At 45.0% G+C, this 20,325-nt stretch overlaps 1 protein-coding gene across 1 annotated transcript in view; it reads left to right on the forward strand.

Moving 5' to 3' along the window:
- STMN2 (stathmin 2) overlaps positions 1-20,325 on the forward strand; it is a 78,837-nt gene that overhangs the window by 27,291 nt on the left and 31,221 nt on the right. Inside the window, exons 2-3 of the mRNA XM_019527831.1 lie at positions 8,402-8,497; positions 9,844-10,016. Of these exons, the coding sequence (XP_019383376.1) occupies positions 8,402-8,497; positions 9,844-10,016 (269 nt within the window). The remainder of the gene's footprint in view (positions 1-8,401; positions 8,498-9,843; positions 10,017-20,325) is intronic.

The following is a 20,325-nucleotide window of genomic DNA, read 5'->3' on the forward strand; positions in this document are numbered from 1 at the left end:
AAAAGAAAAGGCTGAGGGGGGATCTTGTGGCCTGTTATAAACTAGTCAGGGGGGATCAGCAGGCATTGGGGGAGTCACTGTTCCCCCAAGCACTGCCAGGAGTGACCAGGAATAACGGTCACAAGCTGGCAGAGGGTAGGTTTAGGTTGGACATCAGGAGGCAATATTTCACAGTCAGGGCAGCTAGGGTCTGGAACCAACTTCCAAGAGAGGTGGTGCAGGCTCCTACCCTGGGGGTTTTTAAGAGTAGGTTAGATGTACACCTTGCTGAGGTCGTTTGACTCCAGTACCCTTTCCTGCCATGGCAGGGGGTCGGACTAGATGATCTGCTCAGGTCCCTTCCGACCCTAGAAACTATGAAACTATGAAACTATACCAAGGTGAACAGATCTTGAAGACAGCAATAGAGGGTTTCCTTACTGAGCAAATTTCCTGGATGGCATCCCTAGTTTCATAGTTTCATAGTTTCTAGGGTCGGAAGGGAACTGAGTAGATCATCTAGTCTGACCCCCTGCCATGGCAGGAAAGAGTACTGGGTTCAAACGTTCTGATCTCTAACCTAAATCTACCCTCTGCCAGTTTGTGACTGTTATTCCTGGTCACTCCTGGTAGTGCTTGGGGGAACAGGGACTTCCCCAGTGCCTGCTGGTCCCCTCTGACTAGTTTGTAACAGGTCACTAGATCCCCCCTGAGCCTAGTTCTGCTGATGGCCTAATTCACCTGGAACATGGCAATGCAAGGATGATCACGGAGTGCCCCCCACAACCCACCATAAGATTCCCCCACAACTTACTGGCTGGGGACTCAGGGGAGTAAGCTAGGTCCACATGGTGTGGGGTCCCTTCCCCCCACCTCCTACCCCTAGGCAGTTGCACTGCAGCAGTTGTAGTGTAGCATGGCCCAGCCAAGTCTGCTGCAAGGGAAGGGCTCTGGGTGAAGCCAGGGCTGGCTGGGGCTGCTGTGGGGACACAGACCCCAGAGTCTTTGCCCCACAACTCCCCTTCCCTCCCCCATACCAAGCAGTGGCATACCACATCCCAGCCTGGGTTGGTCGAAGAGAGAGAGACCCTGGATTCCTTCCCCCACCACCCCTCCCTGACCAGGCCATAGGGATGGGGCAGTTGCAGGGACAGAAACCCCGCTTTCCCACACCACTCTTCCCCCTGCCAGGCTGCCTGTGGTACTAGGATCAGAGGCTGTCTCTGACTCAGGTCAGTGACAGCCAGGGTGGCAGGGCCATCCCAGCACTGGAGTGGAGTAAATGAGCTCTGCCCAAGACTAGAATGCAGCCCTGAACAATGCCACTTATCCTGGCAGTGATCACACTCTAAGTTAACCCTCAATGGGCTCTGGCATGGATGTTTGATAAAACACTGTAACAGAAACCACTTTAGGTTAGTACACATCCATCCTGAGTTAACTTTGAGTGGACTCTGCCATTTTTAAAGTGCTTTATATACCATGAACGTCTGTATTGTTATGACTGTAAACACTTTCTGTGCATTTGAAGTGCATTAAGTGTAACACCTGCACCTAGCCTTAAAGTCTTTCTGTACTGTAACTGAAACTAGGAGCTTGAGAATATGCTGTTAATGAGAATATGCCTCATTAATCAATACTGTCTTTACTAGTCATTTCCTTATCAAAGGTTATTGTAATTAAAAATTAACATAATTGGCTTTCCTTTATTTACTGCAGTAGTTAATGCAATTATATGCAATCTATATGACTGCACAAGGAGCCATATACTTAGCAAACCAGTAAAACTGATCCCAGAAAACATGGTTTGCTACAATCATGATTTTCTTTACATGTTGTAAAAGAATCAGCGATGAGAGACATTGCTATTGTGCATGGACATTTCAGTTGACACCTGATTTTAAACAATAAAATCATATAGTTAAAAAACCTCACCCAGATGCTGATAGCTAACCACAGTCATTAAGGGGAATCACAGAGGACAACTGGCATTTACAGAATGAGAAGTCATGTGAAGAAGTAAATGTTGGTTGTATCAATCATCTTCTGTAGTCTGAATTTAGAATGTGATGGTAGGAAATGAGAACCTATATGGAGGCCTGAGTGCAACTTGTAAAAGTGTACAATCACGGAAAAGTTTCCTTAGTTGTGGTCAGAATAAAGAAACAAACATAAAGGTACGTCTCAATTATGGCATCAAAAAAAAGTTCATGAAAAAAGAATGAAAAAAAATACTTTAAACCCTGAAAGCTTTTTTAAGAGTAGTAGCAGTAGTAGTAACCTTACAGTACTAAATGCTCGGTTCTCCTTCCCCACCTCTGCTTATTATTGCAAGAGCATTTTGCCTGGCAACATATTAATTAATATCTAAATTCCTATCTATTCTTTGAAAATTAAAACTGATGAAACATGAAGCACAAAGGAGCTTAGTTATTAGGGCTGTGCGAAATGGCACCGTTCTGTTTCTACTTGTGTTTTGAGGTTTTGATGGAACAGCGTTTCGTTTTGAATTTCAGTTCAGTTCAAAACTGATGTTTCATTTCATCAAAACAGTGATGCTGTTTCAGGGCTGTTTTGATGTTTCACCCATAGGCTATAATGGGGAAGCTTGAAAGAGCCTCTCTCATCTGGCAGGCAGATCGGGGCCCAACCCCAGGAGGGCTGCAGGGGCTGTGCCAGTCCCCCTGGGGTTGTGGGAGCCCATCTGCCTGCCAGATGAGGGAGGTATGCAGCCTGGGACCAGGGAGTTGGGGAAGGAAACTGAACCCCATCGCTTAGTTCCCCTTCCCAGCACTGGGATCGAGCAGGGAAGGGAACTGGGGCTGAACTGAGCGCTACCATCAGGCTGGGGAAAGGAACTCAGCCCAGCTCGGCTGAGTTCCCAACCCCAGCATGACCATTGGGCTGGGGAAACGAAGTCAGCCTAGTTGGGCTGACTTCATTTCCCCAGCCTGATGGTCACACTGGAGAGGGGAACTCAGCCCAGCTGGGCTGTTTTTATTTCCCCAGCCTGATCATCACACTGGGGAGGGAAACTCACCTCAACTGGGCTGAGTTGCCTTCCCAGCCCAATCATAGGGCTGGGGAGGGAAACTGAGCGATTGAGCTTAGTTCCCTTCTCCAGCCCAATTGCACCTCTGGGAACAGCTTCCCGCAGCCCAGCCACGGGAGGCAGGGAGAGCCAGGGCTGCACTCCCCGCCTGGCTGAGCATGGAGCCGCTGGGAGCGCAGCCTTAGTTCTCCCCTGTCTCCCACCACCTTGCTACTGGCTGATGGCTGCTTCAAAACTCAAAACATCTTCTGAAGGGATCTGCCCCTGCTGTACAAACCTGGCCTGGCCTGGCTACCCCCCGCCCCAGACCTGAATCAACAAGCTTGGGGGTGGGGGGGCCCCATAATGGGGAGGGCTCCCTTCCCCAAGCTGCAGTGAGCACCAACAGCACAAGTTCCCTGTGCTGCTTTTTGCTGCACTAGGAACTCTGGTGGGGGAGAAAGGAAAACCACTGCTGTGTGCTCCCCCTCCAGCTTCCCAGCTTGGGTCTTTCTAGGGGCCTGGCTGGGCCCCTTTGCAGTAGGGGGACATTCCTTTCCCACCCACCCCACCCCCATGGGAGTTCCCAACACCGGGAAAAGTGGCACAGAAAACTAATGGTGCCATTGCTGGCTGCACCTGGAGGAAAGGAATCCCCTGCTGCAGGATGGCCCAGCCCAGCCCCCCCAGACACCCCAGCCAGCAAGCGGGGGTGGGGGAGACACCCAGCAGGGGGGATCCTTTTCCCCAGCTGCAGTCAGCAGTGGCTGCATGAGTTCCCTGTGTCAGGAACTTTGTTGGGGAGGGTGAAAAAGGAGCCCCCTACCTGGGCAGGCTCTTCCCAAGCTTTCCAGTTGGGGTCTTGCTAGGGGCTGGCCTGGGCCCCACCATGACAAGGGGGCTCCTTTCCCCTTGTCCCCCCACCAGAGTTCCCAGGGCAGTAAAATGTGGCACTGGAAACACACACTGCCACTACTTGGCTGCAGCTGCGGGAAAGGAGCCCTTCCAGGCAGGCTGCAGCGCTGGGTCAGCTGCAGGGACCCCCTCCTGGTCAGCCTGTGGCTCACAGCTAGCCAGGAACAAAGGCTGTCACTGACTTGAGTCAGTGACAATTGAGAGGGCATGACCAGCCCTGTGCTGGCAGAGCAGATAAACTCTGCCTGAGGCAAGCACACCCCGCTGCAAGAGGCTCCTGGGATGCCAGTGAATGCAGCCTAGCTCAATATGTGTTGGATGTGGCACAGATGTTAGAAAAAGGGCTGTAACCTAAAGCACTTTAGTCTGATAACACATCCATTAAAGGTTAACTTAGAGCATGGTCCACCATTTTTAAAGTACTTTATGTGCCATGAACACCTATTCTGTTACAGCTTTAAAGAGCTTTCTGTATACTTAACACGTGTTAAGTGTAACATCCGTAGCTAGCCTATGAAACACATCACTTGAAGCATTTGCATTCAGTCTCTTCCTGACTAAATCAACCTAGGAACATATGGCTCTTAGTTTTAAGACCATTGACTTAAACTTATTCCTTCCACTCTACTGAATTAAACGATAGTCTTTACATTTTATATCAGGCACAAGCTGAAAGGCTAATTTCAAAACAGTTCTGATCTCCTCAAATACATATAGAAATTTTCTTGATTTAAATACAATGAGGAACAAAAAGGGGTTCCCTGTCTGTCATTTCATCCAAAAAATAAAGTGAGTGATTGCTTTTTATGCAAAATTAAACACTGTCTGTACATATCAGTCTTATGAAGCTGCCCTTTGAAAAAGAGTAGTTCAGTGGCTAAAATACTAGCTTGGGACACTGGAAATCTGGATTCAGTTTCTTGCTGTCACACACTTCCCATGTGACCTTGAGCAAGTCACTTAGGGGGCCTGTAGACCTGTGGGACACCTGCTCCAACACACTATAATTACAGCTCATCAGAGCAGACTCAGTTAATCAAATCCACTAGAGCATGCTGGCCAGCACTCTCCAGCAAGCTCAGCATCTCATGTACTTTCACTTCAGAATGGTGGTGGGGGTGCTTTAACTAAAGTTCATTGAACAAGCTTTAGTTAAAGAGTCCCCGCTGCCATTTTGAAGCATGAGATGCTGAATGCACGAGATGCTGCAGATGTTTTAATTAGAGCAGCTCTAGCGAGAGCCACCCCAATTCAAGCACCCCTCACCCCACCCCCAGAGCACATTAAACCCTTAGGTGTTTAAGCCCCTAATTCCCACTGAAATCTCAGTGCCTAGAGAATTAGGCATTTGGGTCACTTCAGATAAATCCTTCCACAATAAAATTCTATCCAAATCAATGGGACTTAGGTACCTTTGAGGATCAAGGCTGCAGTCTCTCTGGAAACATCTATATGTTCATTAATGAAGTACTAACTAAATGCGCAATAACTAGAGTTACTATGCAGTAGTGCTGGTGAACATCTTTTTAGTGAGGCTACTGCCTGGTAGCCTACTAAATACTGTATATTAGCATATTAGCACTGTCCATGCTATGACACAAAACTGCACAATGTTATTAAGCTACTGCACATCAAGCATCTCATGTAGACATGTCCTCTGGGCCTCAGTTCCCTACCTGTAAGATTTGGAAAAAATAGTTCCCTACCTCACTGTGGTATTGAGAAATGAAATGTATTTAAAAGGTTGTGAAGCACTCAAATACCACAGTAACAGAGACTACGTAAGACAGAACAGATATGAAGCCTTTCCTTTACTGTATTATATTATTTGTATGTTTGACTTCTAGTGATGTAGAAGCTTCCAGAACTTGGCACAATTGTACAAGTCAAGTTACAAGTGACATTGAAGGACTTTCTAGGACAAATAGAAATTATAACATTAGAGAAAAAATAGCCTAGTGCTTTTAAAGCACAGTATATCATCCTAATTCTGTCAGTGGCCAGAATGAAATAGGACAACCATTATCAAGGTGCTTTTTGTGCAGCTGAAAGAAATGAAAGCACAGCAACTTGTTATCTCCCCCAAGCCATGTTTTATAGACAACAGTCTTGAAGAACTAACAACTCTCCTGATTTTTTTAAATGCTTTAAGAAAATCTTAATATCATATACCAGGTGGAGAAAAAACCCAAGCAACAGAATGCATAGTTGCTTACTTATTTCTACAGAAAGACAGGATGGTATTTTTAGCCAGCAAACTATTAATGAGAGTTCTTAACATGAAGCTTCTGAGTGTTTCATTGAAATCAATATAACTGCCCGTGTGCTTAAAATTAAGCATGTGCTTAAGTGCTTCACTGGATTAAAACCAAAATGAATAATGTTATCTTGTAATTTAAAATATGCAACTTTTCCGTAGCTCTTTTTAATTGTAAAATAATTATATGCATGATACTGTATGCTAACGAGTGATTCTATTTACATTGAATTTAGCCATCAAAAAAAAAAAACCCAATCACTTGTAAATGTACCCAAAGACTGATATAAATCCAGTTAGTCTTCCCAGTGTTAGATAATTAATTTACTGTCCATCAAATGTTTTATTTTACACTACAGATATTTTTTCCAGGATGTTAATGTATTTGAATATTGATAGAGATTGATTTACTTTTATTCTAATTTTCACAGCTTTTTGTATGTAATTCAGTATTTTCCCCATCTCTAAGCAGAAGTAAAAACTAAAAGAATTTGTTAGTCCTAAGCTTCCTTGCCAACCACAATGCATAAATAGCAAAATTTCTTGGTACAAACTTGTGCTGGAATATTTGGTTATTAATGGGCATGTCTACCCATGCATTTAATGTAGCTGAGTAAACTCTGGTGCAATTTGAGCCAGAGTAAACTAACCCCAACATCACCATCTACACGTGCATTTAAGTGCAGTAATTTATTTCACCATCAGATAGTACCTGTGTCTGATGGGACTATCCTACACCAGAGTCAATTAATATACTGCAGCCTAATTGTGGTGCATGTGTAGACAGTGATGATTTACTGTCCAGTAAATTAGTCTACTGCACAGTAAAGCACATGCGTACACGTGCCCAATAAGAGTTAACACGAGGCATACAGTCAGATGCATACACATTGGGTGAGTTATTTGGCATCACACAATCAAAAGCTGTTTGTTGACCCTAAGCAGCAGTCTACCTCACGCTGATTTGATGTCCAAACCTGGAAACTTGTTGAATCAATCATGGCCCTGAGGGTCATTACTGCCCTGAGGGTCATTAGGAACTGAAAGCAGTCAGACTCTGATAGAAAATGCTTGGCTCCTTGTAGAAAAAAAAGATCAGAAGGAGTAAGCAAACTGAGTGGCAGTTTCGTATACATCTACTATTTTAAAACAGTAAGTCAAATTCATCCCTGGCATAGCTGTATTGATTTAATGCAGCAACATCAGAGCTAAATTTGTCCCAATATGTTTATTATAAGAATTTCAGCACTATTTATATTTTAGAGCATATGTGGATATATGCTAACTTACCCTGTATCTGCATGTATAATTTAGGTAATTTCTCATGCTGAGAGACACTTTTGTTTATGAAGGTGAACTTGAAGGATGTTTGCATGATGAACTCTCTGAAGATACAAATCAGTATAGAGAATTTGAAAATTTGCAACTCTTACAATGTATGTTCCTACAGCTTAGTCAAATAGGACACTGAGCTAAGAGTTAGAAGATAAGGGTTCTTTCCTGCTTCTGCTACTGACCTGCCTGGTGACTATAAACAAGCCTATTGGCCCATTTTATATATTAAAAGTGTTATTAAACTCCTTAATGGCCTAACACTAGATTAAAGTGCGTGTCTCATTCTGCCCCAATAATCTTGGCTGTTTTTTTCTGAAGAGTAGAAAACTGCTTTTTTGGCTTCAGGAACTAACATGCATAAAGAAATTTTACTGAGAACCATATCATTTATCCATATCTGTTTTTATTTTTTTTGATCTGGGAAACATATTTATTTGTATCTTTAGCATCTGTTTGTATGATGCAACATATGAGCAGGATTTCAGAGATCTTGATTGCAGAGTTGCATTTGAAGGTATCAGAGGAGCTTTGTTTGCATCTAACTGCACAACAACGCAACCCTAATATTAAATATATTTTGGAGCAAGTAGACTCATCTTATATAAGCCAGAAACAACCAGAGTAGCAGATGTGAAACTGAAACTATATGGTATACAATACGAGGCATGGGGTCAAAAACAGTCTCTGGAATACTAGGTGTCGGACATGTATCTATGGTTAAATAGATAAAATTGGCATACATTTGAGAGAAATCTTTCAGTTTGGCATTCAGATGTTCTGCCAGGCATTTGGCTAAGCAGGTGTACCAACAACTGTAATTATCCCCTAAATTAAAAACTCACAATAAGGAAACTGAGGTATGCTAACACAATTTCTTCTTTCAGCCTACAAGGAAAAGATGAAGGAGCTGTCCATGCTGTCTCTGATCTGCTCTTGTTTTTATCCTGAACCTCGCAACATAAATATCTATAAATATGATGGTGAGTAACATTCACAGGAAATCATCTTACTTATTAGATAATTTGTCAGTGCTGGGAGATGACTTATTTCACTCCAACAGTTTCTCATGTCATTTACTCAATACTTATTTAACAATTCACTTGCTGTCTCTGACTGTTAGCCTGTATTGATTGCCTATCATTCACTATGGGGAAAGTTTTGTCCCAAGAACAATGTATTAAAATCTCAAAGCTAGCTATTTTATAATTAGTTATACTGTTCTTAGTGCCTCAAGAAGTCCTTCCCACCTGAGAACTTCAAATATTCATGGCTTATGCAATTCTCAGGGAAAAAAAATAAAATGTGTTTTTCTTAGTGATAAATAATGAGAGAATTCTTAAAAAATAGTGTATTTGGAGTTTCCTATAGGAGGCTCAGAGTGCACAGGCTCTGTGTTTTTAAATAAATACAAACAAGGTGTTTTGTCTGTGAGCCAGCAGGCAGGCAGTAGGATGGCAAGCAATTGGACAGATTTTGGGGGGAGTTGCATTTCTGGATTACAGAGAAAAGGGTCTCAATAGCAACTGAAAAAAAACCCCAAAAAACAGACCAGCACTCTACCCATGAGGTCTGTAGAGCTCCTGACCCCAAGAAAATTAAACAAAACATGGGGGAAAGCATTTTAAAAATGAATTTAAGGGGACATTACTGGAAATAGATGTACTTTCTTTATCCATGGAACTGGGACAGGAGAAGTTTCAGCTGCAAGGTAAGCTTCTCTGATGACCTGACAAGTGGGGCATGTCCCCATGAGTGGGAACGTGCATTTCCCCAGGGACAAAGGGCAGCAGCACAATATCTGCCACTGCTCCTTGTCCCTGGGGAACCCCCATGCATGCGCGCTCTGGCATGTGGCAGGTTGCCCTGGGTGGGGTAGGGAAGGCTGGGACCAGCACCTGGGCTGGCCCCAGCAGCCTTAGCTGGGGTCCGGGGGGAGGGGTTCGGATTCGATTCGAAGAGGTTAAAGGGTCTCCTGATTTGATTCAGATTCAGAGATTTGGCTATTGAATCAAGCTGAATGTCTGCCGAATCGAATCAGCAACCAAAGCTTTGCACAGTCCTACTACATAGGACATGTTAATGTCTCTCTGCATCACAGGATACTCTTCCAGGTTCCCAGAGGAAAAGAATCAACTTATGCCAAAATGAAAGGGAAGGTATCTCTTGCTAGAACAATTTTCAGTCTCTAGTCAGCCATTTTGCTGGAGCTACCAAATGCAATTCTGCTAATTCCCCTATATACTGCTGGTTCCTAGACAACTATAGATATTGTCTCTCCATTCATGAACACAAGGTTGGGTTTAGCATTGTTAAATTTACTTCACAGATATGGAAGTTAAACAGATCAACAAACGTGCCTCTGGCCAGGCCTTTGAACTGATCTTAAAGCCACCATCTCCTGTCTCAGAAGCACCTCGAACTTTAGCTTCTCCAAAGAAGAAAGAACTGTCTCGTGAGGAGATCCAGAAAAAGCTGGAAGCTGCAGAGGAGAGGAGAAAGGTATATTTTTCTCTTTAAAAGAAATCAGTAGTTATGTCTTCCCCTTTGAACTCATTTCCATTGATATCTGTGACTCACAGTAGACTCCTTGCAAGATTTTTTCAATGAATATGGGACATGGAATAAAAATAAGTCGAATGAAAAACTTTAATTTTTACATTTTTAGGCAAAATGAACAAATTTGACCAGTTCTAATAGCCAGGGCTACTTAATAAGGTATCTGTGAACAGGAACTCTTACAGAAGTTTAAATTCATGTTCTTTATTTCAAGGGTAGTCTATGTAAGCTTCTATATAGAATAACAATCTTCTCCTTCTCCTTTATAACCTTAATCAGCATTTCAGAGTCATGTAGATGTTTGTCATGTACTTTCTAAAATGGTATTAGACCTTCTAGCAACAAACGAGATAAAGGCAGACTCGGGGGCGCATCTCCAATGATGTAGCATCGACAGGTAAAAACTGTGACACCACAGCTATGTCACTATAGCAATGTGCTCCCTCATTACAGTGTGTTGCTACAGTGACATAGCAGCTAAAAATAACCATGCATGGCCAGCACGACACAGTACAGGCTGTTACTGCACCATCATTTAGTACTTCCTCTTGGAAGTACTAAATGACGGCGCAGTAACAACAGCACTGTATAGCCATGTGTGGATGCACCCAGGGTATATATAGGAAGCAGAAACAACTATATTCCAGCTATGTGGATTTTACCCTGATTGAGGGGGCAAAGAAGTCCTTACTTGCACACCTATAAATCATCTTTAGGAACGGGTTTCATTAGTGTATATGCTTAAGCTGTATTTGCTATAAAGCATTTTTCCCCAAGTTAAAACATGATTCTTAACTGAAGAAAGCAAGCAAGCACAAGTCAGGGGCAGCCTTCAAAGCTGATCTAAAATTCATCTGTGCTGGACTCAGCCCTTAGCGCCGTTCCATGTATGACCAACCTTTATGCTACAGTAGAGTGATCTGAGAGTGATACAAGCTTCTGCCAGACTGCAGTGGTCACAGGAGTCCAAAAAAATCAATGAAAGATTGGCATAAAGCAGACAGGCAGCCCCTATTCATTCCCTACCGTCATGCTCTCCTTTCCCTGTAGCACTGAAGGAGAGCTAAAGACCTCTATGTCAGCTGTATAATACCAACTGATCCATCCTGTCTGGGGCAATTAAATTGGCATCAAGCCCATATTTCACTAGAGATGTGCAAAATAACTGCACCCCACAAAGGCTCTTGCATGAAATTTGTGAAAGTAAAGCAAGTCCATCTGTCTCTGAGTATCCTGAATGTTATCATTTGCTATAGAGACCACATCTTGCAGAATTTTGCAGAATATGGGCAAAAATAAACATAGAAATAGATGGACCTGTGATACAGCCTGAAAGTGCTTGCAGCAGTTTGTAAGCTGTTTCCTAGAGAAGAAAAAGGGCTCCAACTCCACTTCAGTCTACATCAGGAATAATTATCAAAGTCAATGGCAAAAATGTAAGTATGAGGAGAATCAGGCCCTTTAGAGTCAATGGAGCTATGCTGATTAATATTAATCAGATCTTGCCCTTATTTTTAATCCATTTAGAAAAGTGGTTAAACAAAGGGACAGCAATGGGATGAAATAACAGCAATTAAGAAACCTGATACTGTACAAATATTTTACTGGGATATCTAAACCATAGAGGCCAAATTATTTTACAGATCAAAGTGTGCATTTCTTCCCGTTGGAAACCTAATTATGTCATTAATCCAAGAACTGGCCACAGTTGCAGACACTGGGGTCCTTCCCCCTACAAATACATTCATTTTGAATGATGGTCTCCACCTATAACTTGCTAGTTGAATTATTTTAATGTACCAGATCCTCAGTCAATAACATGCTCTTTTACCCATCTATAGCAGTTATCAAATATAATCATCATAGATCATGTCCTTCCAGCATAGTTTTTATAAACATGGAATATAACTAATTGATGAGAATTGTCATTTAAAAAATGAAGTATTAATTGATTCCACACCAGTTTGCAATTAGACTGCACTGTTAGAACTGCGTTCATTAATAAATTGTTAAATTCATGTGAAAAAGCCTACAGCGATGCATACATTCCAATGATTCCTTATTTGTGCTTTTGATTCTCCGTTTCTTTATCATAATTCTTATCCCTTCATGCCTGCCTTATCATGTTCTTTCCTCCCTTTCTTTCCCTCCTCTTTCTCATCTCTCCTAATAATCTTCACCTAATACCACCCTCTCTTCATGAAAGATTTCTTTTGCTTAATCTCGCACTTGCAGTGAAACCCTCTTTGGATATTAATAGACTTGTCTTTCCATATACAGAATTTTCCTCACAGTGCGTCATTATTAGTCTGTTATTTTTATGTTGTACGTGTGCTATATTTTCATCTCTTGGTAAGTAAATAGAAAGTGCTCTTCATCATTTCAGTTTCTTAATGGTATGGAAAATTGAACCAGATCTCTAACATCAAACAATATACATCCATTGGTCTTGGAATATTTAAGTAACACCCCAGAAGTATAGACTTCAAAAACCCTAGGCTCAATTATACATTATGACTGTCATTAATCAGCGTATTAGCATGAAAATTAGACACTAAAGGGAGGCACAATTCTACTAGTCTTTGGATTACAGTAGAGAAATCATATGTAATTAAACCCTCTTAATGGCCTTGTATTTGGATGAAATTTAATCGCACTGGTCCCTAATGCTTAACATCACAAAGAATTCAGAGCAATGATCATATTTTCTAACACTGATGCTGTCAGTTATATGGTAAAAGCAATGTGTCTTTTTTAATCCTGTTATTAGTAATGCTGAAGGAGAGGGTCCCACCCAGGGAGCACAGCATGAACAATGCTTCTTCTGTTATATGGAGTAGCCAGTTTCCCTGATTTGCCTCTCCATCTGCTAACACCGCAGCAGGACTCCCCATCTGGTGATGGGGCTGGAACACATTGCCTCCTCCAAGGTTATTATTAGTATTGCTCTATTCATTGGCAAAAAGGCAATTTTTAATACAGTTGATTGTTTCATAGAGACAAATGCACCTGAGCTTTGCTCCATTGCATGGCACAGAAATCAGCAAAACTTCAGTAGTCTCACAGTTAAGGATCTAAATGTCAAGACAGAAGAAAAATGGAACCTGCAGAATATTTCTCTCTTCCTGTCCTAGAGATGGATGGGGCACTTATTTGGGGAATTCAGAATTACTGGCCCAGCTGAAGTAGGCAGAGAAACAGAGAACCACTCACTCTATATAGCAGATTTCCCTGCCAAAGCAGGAGATTTTATCATGAAATTAACTTTCCTTCCTTTAGCTGCCCTAATTTTCAGATCACAAGTTCCAGTCCCCTTCAGGGGCATCAGAAGTTGGTGTGCATCCACAGACAACCAACCAGTAGCAATAGGGCCACAGAGCCAACAATGATGCCTGGTGAAAGGGGAATGAGAAGCAGTGCAGAGGCATTATTTACACAAACTCCAGTGTGAGGTGGAAAGAAGACCAAGGTTCAATACATACCTTGCACTCCACGGCTAGGGACAGACATTCAAAAAAGCTCAAGCCTGAATTGATTCAATCTTTGCATATTAGTCTAACCTGCAGAGAGTGAACCAGTTTGCAAGTGGATAGACATTGAGCACATGTCTTCAGCGGCTCAGGCCAGAAGCCCAGGGGCACTAGAGCAGCCCTTCCCTTTCAACAGGGAAGTTGAGCTGGGAGGGGGGGCATTGCCAGGTGCTGGTAGGCCTGAATAAGACTGAGGAAGGATTTAAACCCCCACCTCAGCCTGCAGCATTTGGAGGGTGGGGAAAGAGGGAGCATCTGCTGTGGGTGGGTGGGGGTCGAGGAAGAGAGGAGAGCTCTGCCCACCCTAGCTGCTCCCTGACAGCTGGGAGCAGTCCTGGCACACAAGGCTGCCCAGCCCCACAGGGTGGGGGAGGAGCAGGAGGAAGACAGGGTAAGGGCTCTATGTGAGGCTGCCTGGCCTGGCCCCAGCCCACAGAGTGAGGCAGGGGGCTCTGTGCAGCACTGCCCAGCAAGGGTGCAGGGAGCAGCTATAACTGAGCTGCAGACACAGGAGGTGAAGAGTGGAGGAAGAGTCCCTCTCCAGGGCTGGGCAGTCTTGCATACAGTGCCCCCCCCACCCCATGCCCCCAGGCCTGCAGCAGCAGGGAGAGAGGGGGAGGAGGAGGAGGAGTCCCCCTCCAGTGCCCCCTCCCCACCCTGGAGGAGGAGGAAGGGGAAGAGTCCCCCCCAGCACAGAACAGAGCCCCCCTCCCCATCCCAGCATGGCCCCATTAAGGTGAAGGGGGCAGGGAGAACAGTTAATTCCTCCCTCCACCCCTTCTGGTCCCTTCTGCCCTGCAGCCAGGGTCTGCCAGTCCCAGGGGCCACTGACTGACAGGCAAACCTTGGCTGTGGTGGGGGAGGAGGGGAAGGAGGGAAGAATTAACCCCCTCCCTGCCCACTTTGCCTTAACAGGGCCATTCTGGCTAGTGTCGCGCCATGTCCTGTCCCTGCTCTGGCTAGAGAGCAGAGGAGCAGGGCTAGCCCAGCTCTGGAGCAGACCAGAGCCCCCCCAGAGAGCATGCTAGGATGCTGGGGGAGTCTGGTTTCAATTAAACCAGGAAGGGGTCTGGGACAGACATTGCAAAAACCAGTTTGAGCCCAATCAGTTAAGTCTGATACTATATTTAACCACGTTTATCTCAAACTGGTTTCAGCCATTTTGAAACTGGTTTATGTGCACTGAATGTCTGTTCTGTTCCAGGTTTAAACCGGTTTCTTATCACTTAAACCAGTTTATGTGTAATGTCTGTCCCTAGCCCACATGATTATGCGATCATGCCCCCTGCCCTTTTACACAGCTACTAGCCTTAAGGACATAAAGCACTCCTTCCAAAGCTGCACAGATTTTTCATTATCGTTACCCCTTCCAGGTGTTTTTGCACATATTGGTATGGGAGGTCACCGCCAGAAGGCACCTCCTCTCTACAATCCAATCTACCTTTCACAAACAATAGCTCAAAGACAATCATAGCACTAAACAAAATCCAGCAAGAGGATGATGAAGCTAGACAAACTGAGACTTGAGGCAAAGTGGTAAAAGTGAGGGTACTTACTTAACAGTTGCAACTGTTTGCCTAAATGTGGGGTGGATACTCTGTCAACTTAAGTCTATAAATCAAATGTAGATGTCTTTTCTAAAATGCATGCTCTGGCTCAATCAAGAGATACAGAAATAGCTACTTGAAATTCAGCAGACTATGTGATACAGAAGGTCAGATTAGATTATCATAATAGTCATTTCTGGCTTTACATTTTATGGAATGAATGAATCCAGAAAGCTGGAGTCCTGGGATAATTCATGAAGTCAGCTTTCAGTTTTCTGCAGCTGGCACAACATAAAGTCTGCCAAGGGAAAATTAGAGTATTCAAGCTAAAAAGGGTACTTAAAATGAATTTGCAAATAAATACAAAAGAGAGGCCCTTGTATCAAATATGGGTGGAACAGGGGTTTGGTTTTTAATTTAACTCTGAACCCAATAACAAAAAAGAAATAATGAAAATCTAAAGATTTGCTCTCCAGAGCAAACAGAGACAATGAAAAAGTACTCAAGACAGGTCAGCTAATTGGGCCTGGAATTTTACCTTTTCTAGAAACCTCCACAAACATTTCTTTCCTCTTTCCCTCCTTATCTACCTTTCCAATTAGGAGTGAACAGGCTGTCTCTATGCTTGCCTCTTTTCTTCCCCACGTACCTCATCTTTCTGTTTGTTTTCTCTTTGCTTAAAAATCTTTACTCACCTTTGGCTACTTTTCATAGCAGTTTGTGTGTGCTTGGAGTCAGAGTACAAAGTAAAGCACAGGCCTTTTATAGAAAAAGCCCTGCAGTGTAGCAGAATGAGGCAGAAAACTTCTATAATGGTGTTTCTGTATGCAGTAAACTAGTTAATTCCCCAGTCCATGCAGAATGCAAATATTAGCAATTTAGTAGCGACCAATTATCAGAAGCTTGGAATGGAGGAAGGAGGTTGCTGGCAGAAAATTAAATCAGTCTTAAATTATGCCATAGATTCATTATTTTCTTCAGTTACATGGCATTAGAGAAACAATAAACATTTCATAGAAAAATATTTTTTCCCCTCCAGAAAGGGTTAGATACCTTGATCCAGTTAAATCCCAAATGATTTTCTCTATGGCAGAAATGCTCAACCCCTGGCCCTCAAACCAGTTCTGCCCCAAGAGACTCCCACAGGTCTAAAAATTTGTACCCTGTGCAACACAGTAGGAGTTCTCTTTCAGGCTGTAAGGTAACAATAATAATGCGTCACAGATGAAGAAGAAGGCATAATGGTAAATATAACTAAAGATACCTATGCCAGGCCTAGCTTAAACTCACTCTGACATTCATGAACAACACGAAAAAAATCTAAATTCATTGCTCCTGAAAATGTAATTGCTTCAGTTTTCGGTTTTCAATAAAATCCTGGTCTTTACCTTGATATTTACACTGCAGCAGGAGACCTTTATCCTGTCTTAGCATTCTCTTCCATTACTACTATCTCTTGATTATAGGGATACCGCAAAACACCAAGGTTAATGCAATTCCCACTAAACAAGATAATTAAAAAAATCCAGCTACCGAATTAACTTTGCAGTATTGAAGCAAAGCTCGTATTATTGGAACTTGCCCCCTATTTATCCTTAAAACTAATATAGTCAGAGGAATGCATTCAAGTGTATATTTCAGCTTTAAAAGGAATTGTTCTAGTCCACTTCCTGCCATTAGCATAATCCTTTCTTTCTGGTGCAACAGGATAAATCTGAAATCGTTTCAGATGTGCTTGTCAAAAAAAAGTAGGTACTTCTCACTGAATGCCTATACAATAGGCAAATAGGAGCTTCTGTTATATAAAGACAGGCAGGACCCAATTTTTAACTCAGAAGTCTTAAAAAGATATTCCTCCATAGCCTGTTTTTGGATGCTCCAGCAGCACTTTCATACTTTACCAGGCAATTCATGGCTGTCTGTCCAGCCATCTAAGTGCAAGACTTGAAGCTCCCATCAAAGGAGCCTTTGAAAAATGGGATTGCTGTTGCTTTTTACATTATACACTTAAAAATGTCATAAGAAACATTAGGGAGAGGTAGCTAGCTGTGTAAGGCTAAAATCAAGCAGAGGGCAGGGCAGGGTGGCACCTTAGAGACAAACTGGTTTAGTGAGGCATAAGCTTTTGTCAGTGACTTCCTACTTCATTATATGCTATGAATGGACAAGTTTGTCTCTAAGGTGCCGCTCTGCTCTGCCTTCCTCATAAAACACACACACAATAGTGTGGTGCATTGGCCTCTCTTCCAGCATGTTTGCATACTTTCAGGAGTTGAAGTGCCTGTGTCTGGAATGCCTTGCAACATTTGTGCTACGGCACACTTCAATCTATGGGCTGCAGCTCCAGCCCTGGTGACTGTGTACCGTTACAGAAGGGCTTAAAAAGATTTCCTCTTGCTATCATTTTTGCCATGCTTCTCTTCCACCCACACATTTTGCTTCCTACCTGCCTCCCCCAAGTCATCTCACATTTCCAAATTTTTTCACACTTCCTCAGAATGTTGAATGTTTTCAAATTGAAAACTGTTAATTAAAAAAGTATTCATACAATTTTTTCATATGTATAAGGAAAAAACCCTCACTGTAGTTATTGCTGATAGTTGGTTGGTTGCCTGGAAGTTAATAATCTGATTACTGTTAATAATGTATGAGGTACAATACACCTAGGAATACATCATGTTAAATTTCTGCTTCCTCTGAATTTGAATCACTAGCACAGCAGCTGAATACCTAGGGTTACCTATATCTAACCTAATATCTGGGTTCTCATGGACATGTCCTCTTTCTGAGCCCTCTGAACTCTATCTGGGTGGGTTTTTTTAAATCTGACCAAATGTCCAGGATTTTGCTTTGCTTCACTGCTGGGAGCAGGGGGAGGGTGATCAGAGGCAGCAGAGAGCACAGATGTACCTGCCTGCAGCTGTGGAGACATGTGCAGACCCATGTGGTGCTCCCTGCTGCCTCCCATCACCCTCCCCCTGCCCCCACCAGTGGATCCAAGCAAAATCCCAGACATTTGGTCAGGGCAGGGAGAACAGGGCCGGGGGCTGCGACAGGGAAAGGGGCAGAGTTTGCGTGCCCCTCCAGCAGGGGAAAGGGGTGGGGGGCAGTGGAAAAATCTGTGGCCTGGCTGGTAGCACAGGGACTGGTGCCTATGCTCACAAGGCCTGAGCAGCCAGGAGATGCTGCCTGGAGTGAGGGGCGGGGGGCAAGATACAGGGGGGAGGGATGCTGTGGCCAGGCTACCTGGCACTGTTTGGCAGACCCATCCCAGGGTCGGGGGTGCCACAAGCCTCCCTCCTCTTCCCTCCAGCCCACGCTGAGGCCAGACAGACTCCGCCACCACCTGCATGAATTGAAGCCATTGCACTCTGGCCCGGTCAGGATGAGGAGAGTTGGGGCTCCTCCAGTAGGGCTGGGGGGTGGGGAGCAGGGGGCTGCAGTTCAGGAGTGAGGGACGCCAGCAGGGCTGTGGGGGCTGTGGCTTGGAAGTGAAGGACACCAGGGGAGTGGGGAACTGTGGAGCACTGGCAGCACCAGGGGGCTGCAGTTAGGGAGTAAGGGGCACTGGCAGGGCTGGGGACAAAGAGCAGCAGCACATAGCTGTGCCACTGCTACTTGTCCCTGGGGAATGCCCATGCACATGCACTCTGGCACATGGAAAGTTGGCCTGGATGGGGTACAGGAGGCTGGGGCCAGTACCTGGCCCCAGCAGACTTACCTGGGGACCTCCCAGGGCTCCAGCAGCAGCAATCCAGTGACTAGGCTCCAGGCACGCAGAGCCTGGCCAGCAGCTAGATTGTGGCTCTAGCCGGCCAGTCTCCAGAATCAGGCAACGTACACTGCTACCACATGCGTCACCCCACTTTTTTCTGCCATGGCTTTTTTTTGTTTTTTTACACTGGCATCTCCCAGGCTAGGGACAGACATTCAAAAAGCCAGAGCCTGAACTGATTCAATCTTTGCAGGTTAATTTAACCTGCCTAGAATGAACCACTTTGCAAGTGAATAGACATTCACTGCTAGCTCCGGAAATACAGACACATCCAGCAGTAGACTGGAGTGAACTGACAAGGGAAAGGGGTTTAATTCCCACCTCCCTGTCCCACCAGCATGGAGCCAAGCCAGGGTCTGCTGGGCGCTGCCCCTTGCTGGTGCAGCTGTGAGGCTGGGCATGGCCAGATTATGGCGTGCATAGCCCCTGAGGCAGAAGGGGCAGGGAGAGGGGTTATTCTCTGCCCCCTCTGCCCCCAGGAGACACCAGCAGGGTCTGCCAGCCCCAACCACCACTGTCACCAATTGCTCCCTACGTGGGACGAGCAGCAGCATAAGTCCCCTTCTTGCCCCGTCTGCCAGATGCCAGAGGAAACAGGGAATAACCCCCCTCCCTGACCCCACACCTAGAGGCCTTGCCGGCCAGCCTCTGGTTGTGCCCCTGCCCCTGCTGCTGGAGCAGTGAGGGGGCAGGGACCTTGATGGCTCCCTACACCCTGTCATGGTGTCCAGCAAGTGTGAACCTCCTCCTGGCATGGGGGCTGCACTACAGGCTGGAGTGGGGGGTCAGAGCTGTCATAGACTGCACAGGGCAAGCAGCAGCACCAGAGCTAGGAGCAGTGGCCATAGTCCCCCAACCGCCCCCCCCCACAGTGCCACCACCACTCACCCCACCCAGTCTGCAGCAACTTTCCCCATCCCACCCCCACTCCCATCCTCACCTGCACTGTGCCACCCTCTGGGAAGAGGATCATGCTCCAGAACACCATGACAGAGGGTGCTGCCCCCTTGCCACTCCAGTGACAGGGGCAGGGGCAGGGGCCAGCCAGCATGGCCCGTAAAGTGGCAGGGCAAGGAGCAGGGGTATTTTCCCCCTCCCTCCAGCATTTAGTGGAGGGGGAAGGAGGGAGCTTATCCCACCACTTGCCCCATGCAGGGAGTGATTGGCGAAGGTGGTTGGGGCCAGCAGACCCCACTGCGGTCCCCCAGGGGCAGTGACAGGGAATAACCCCCCTCCCTGCCCCCTCATGTAAGAAGCCCTGCCAGCTGGACTCCGGCCATGCCCCTGCTCCTGCTGCTGGAGCGGTAAAAGGGGAATGACCCTGATGGGGGCAGCACCACCTGCCATGGTGTCCTAGACCACAGCCTCTTTCCAATGGGGTGGCCACACTGCCAGCAGGT

Source organism: Gavialis gangeticus, unplaced genomic scaffold, assembly GCF_001723915.1.
Source record: "Gavialis gangeticus isolate Ggan-Ray unplaced genomic scaffold, GavGan_comp1, whole genome shotgun sequence".
Classification (NCBI taxonomy): Eukaryota; Metazoa; Chordata; order Crocodylia; family Gavialidae; genus Gavialis; species Gavialis gangeticus.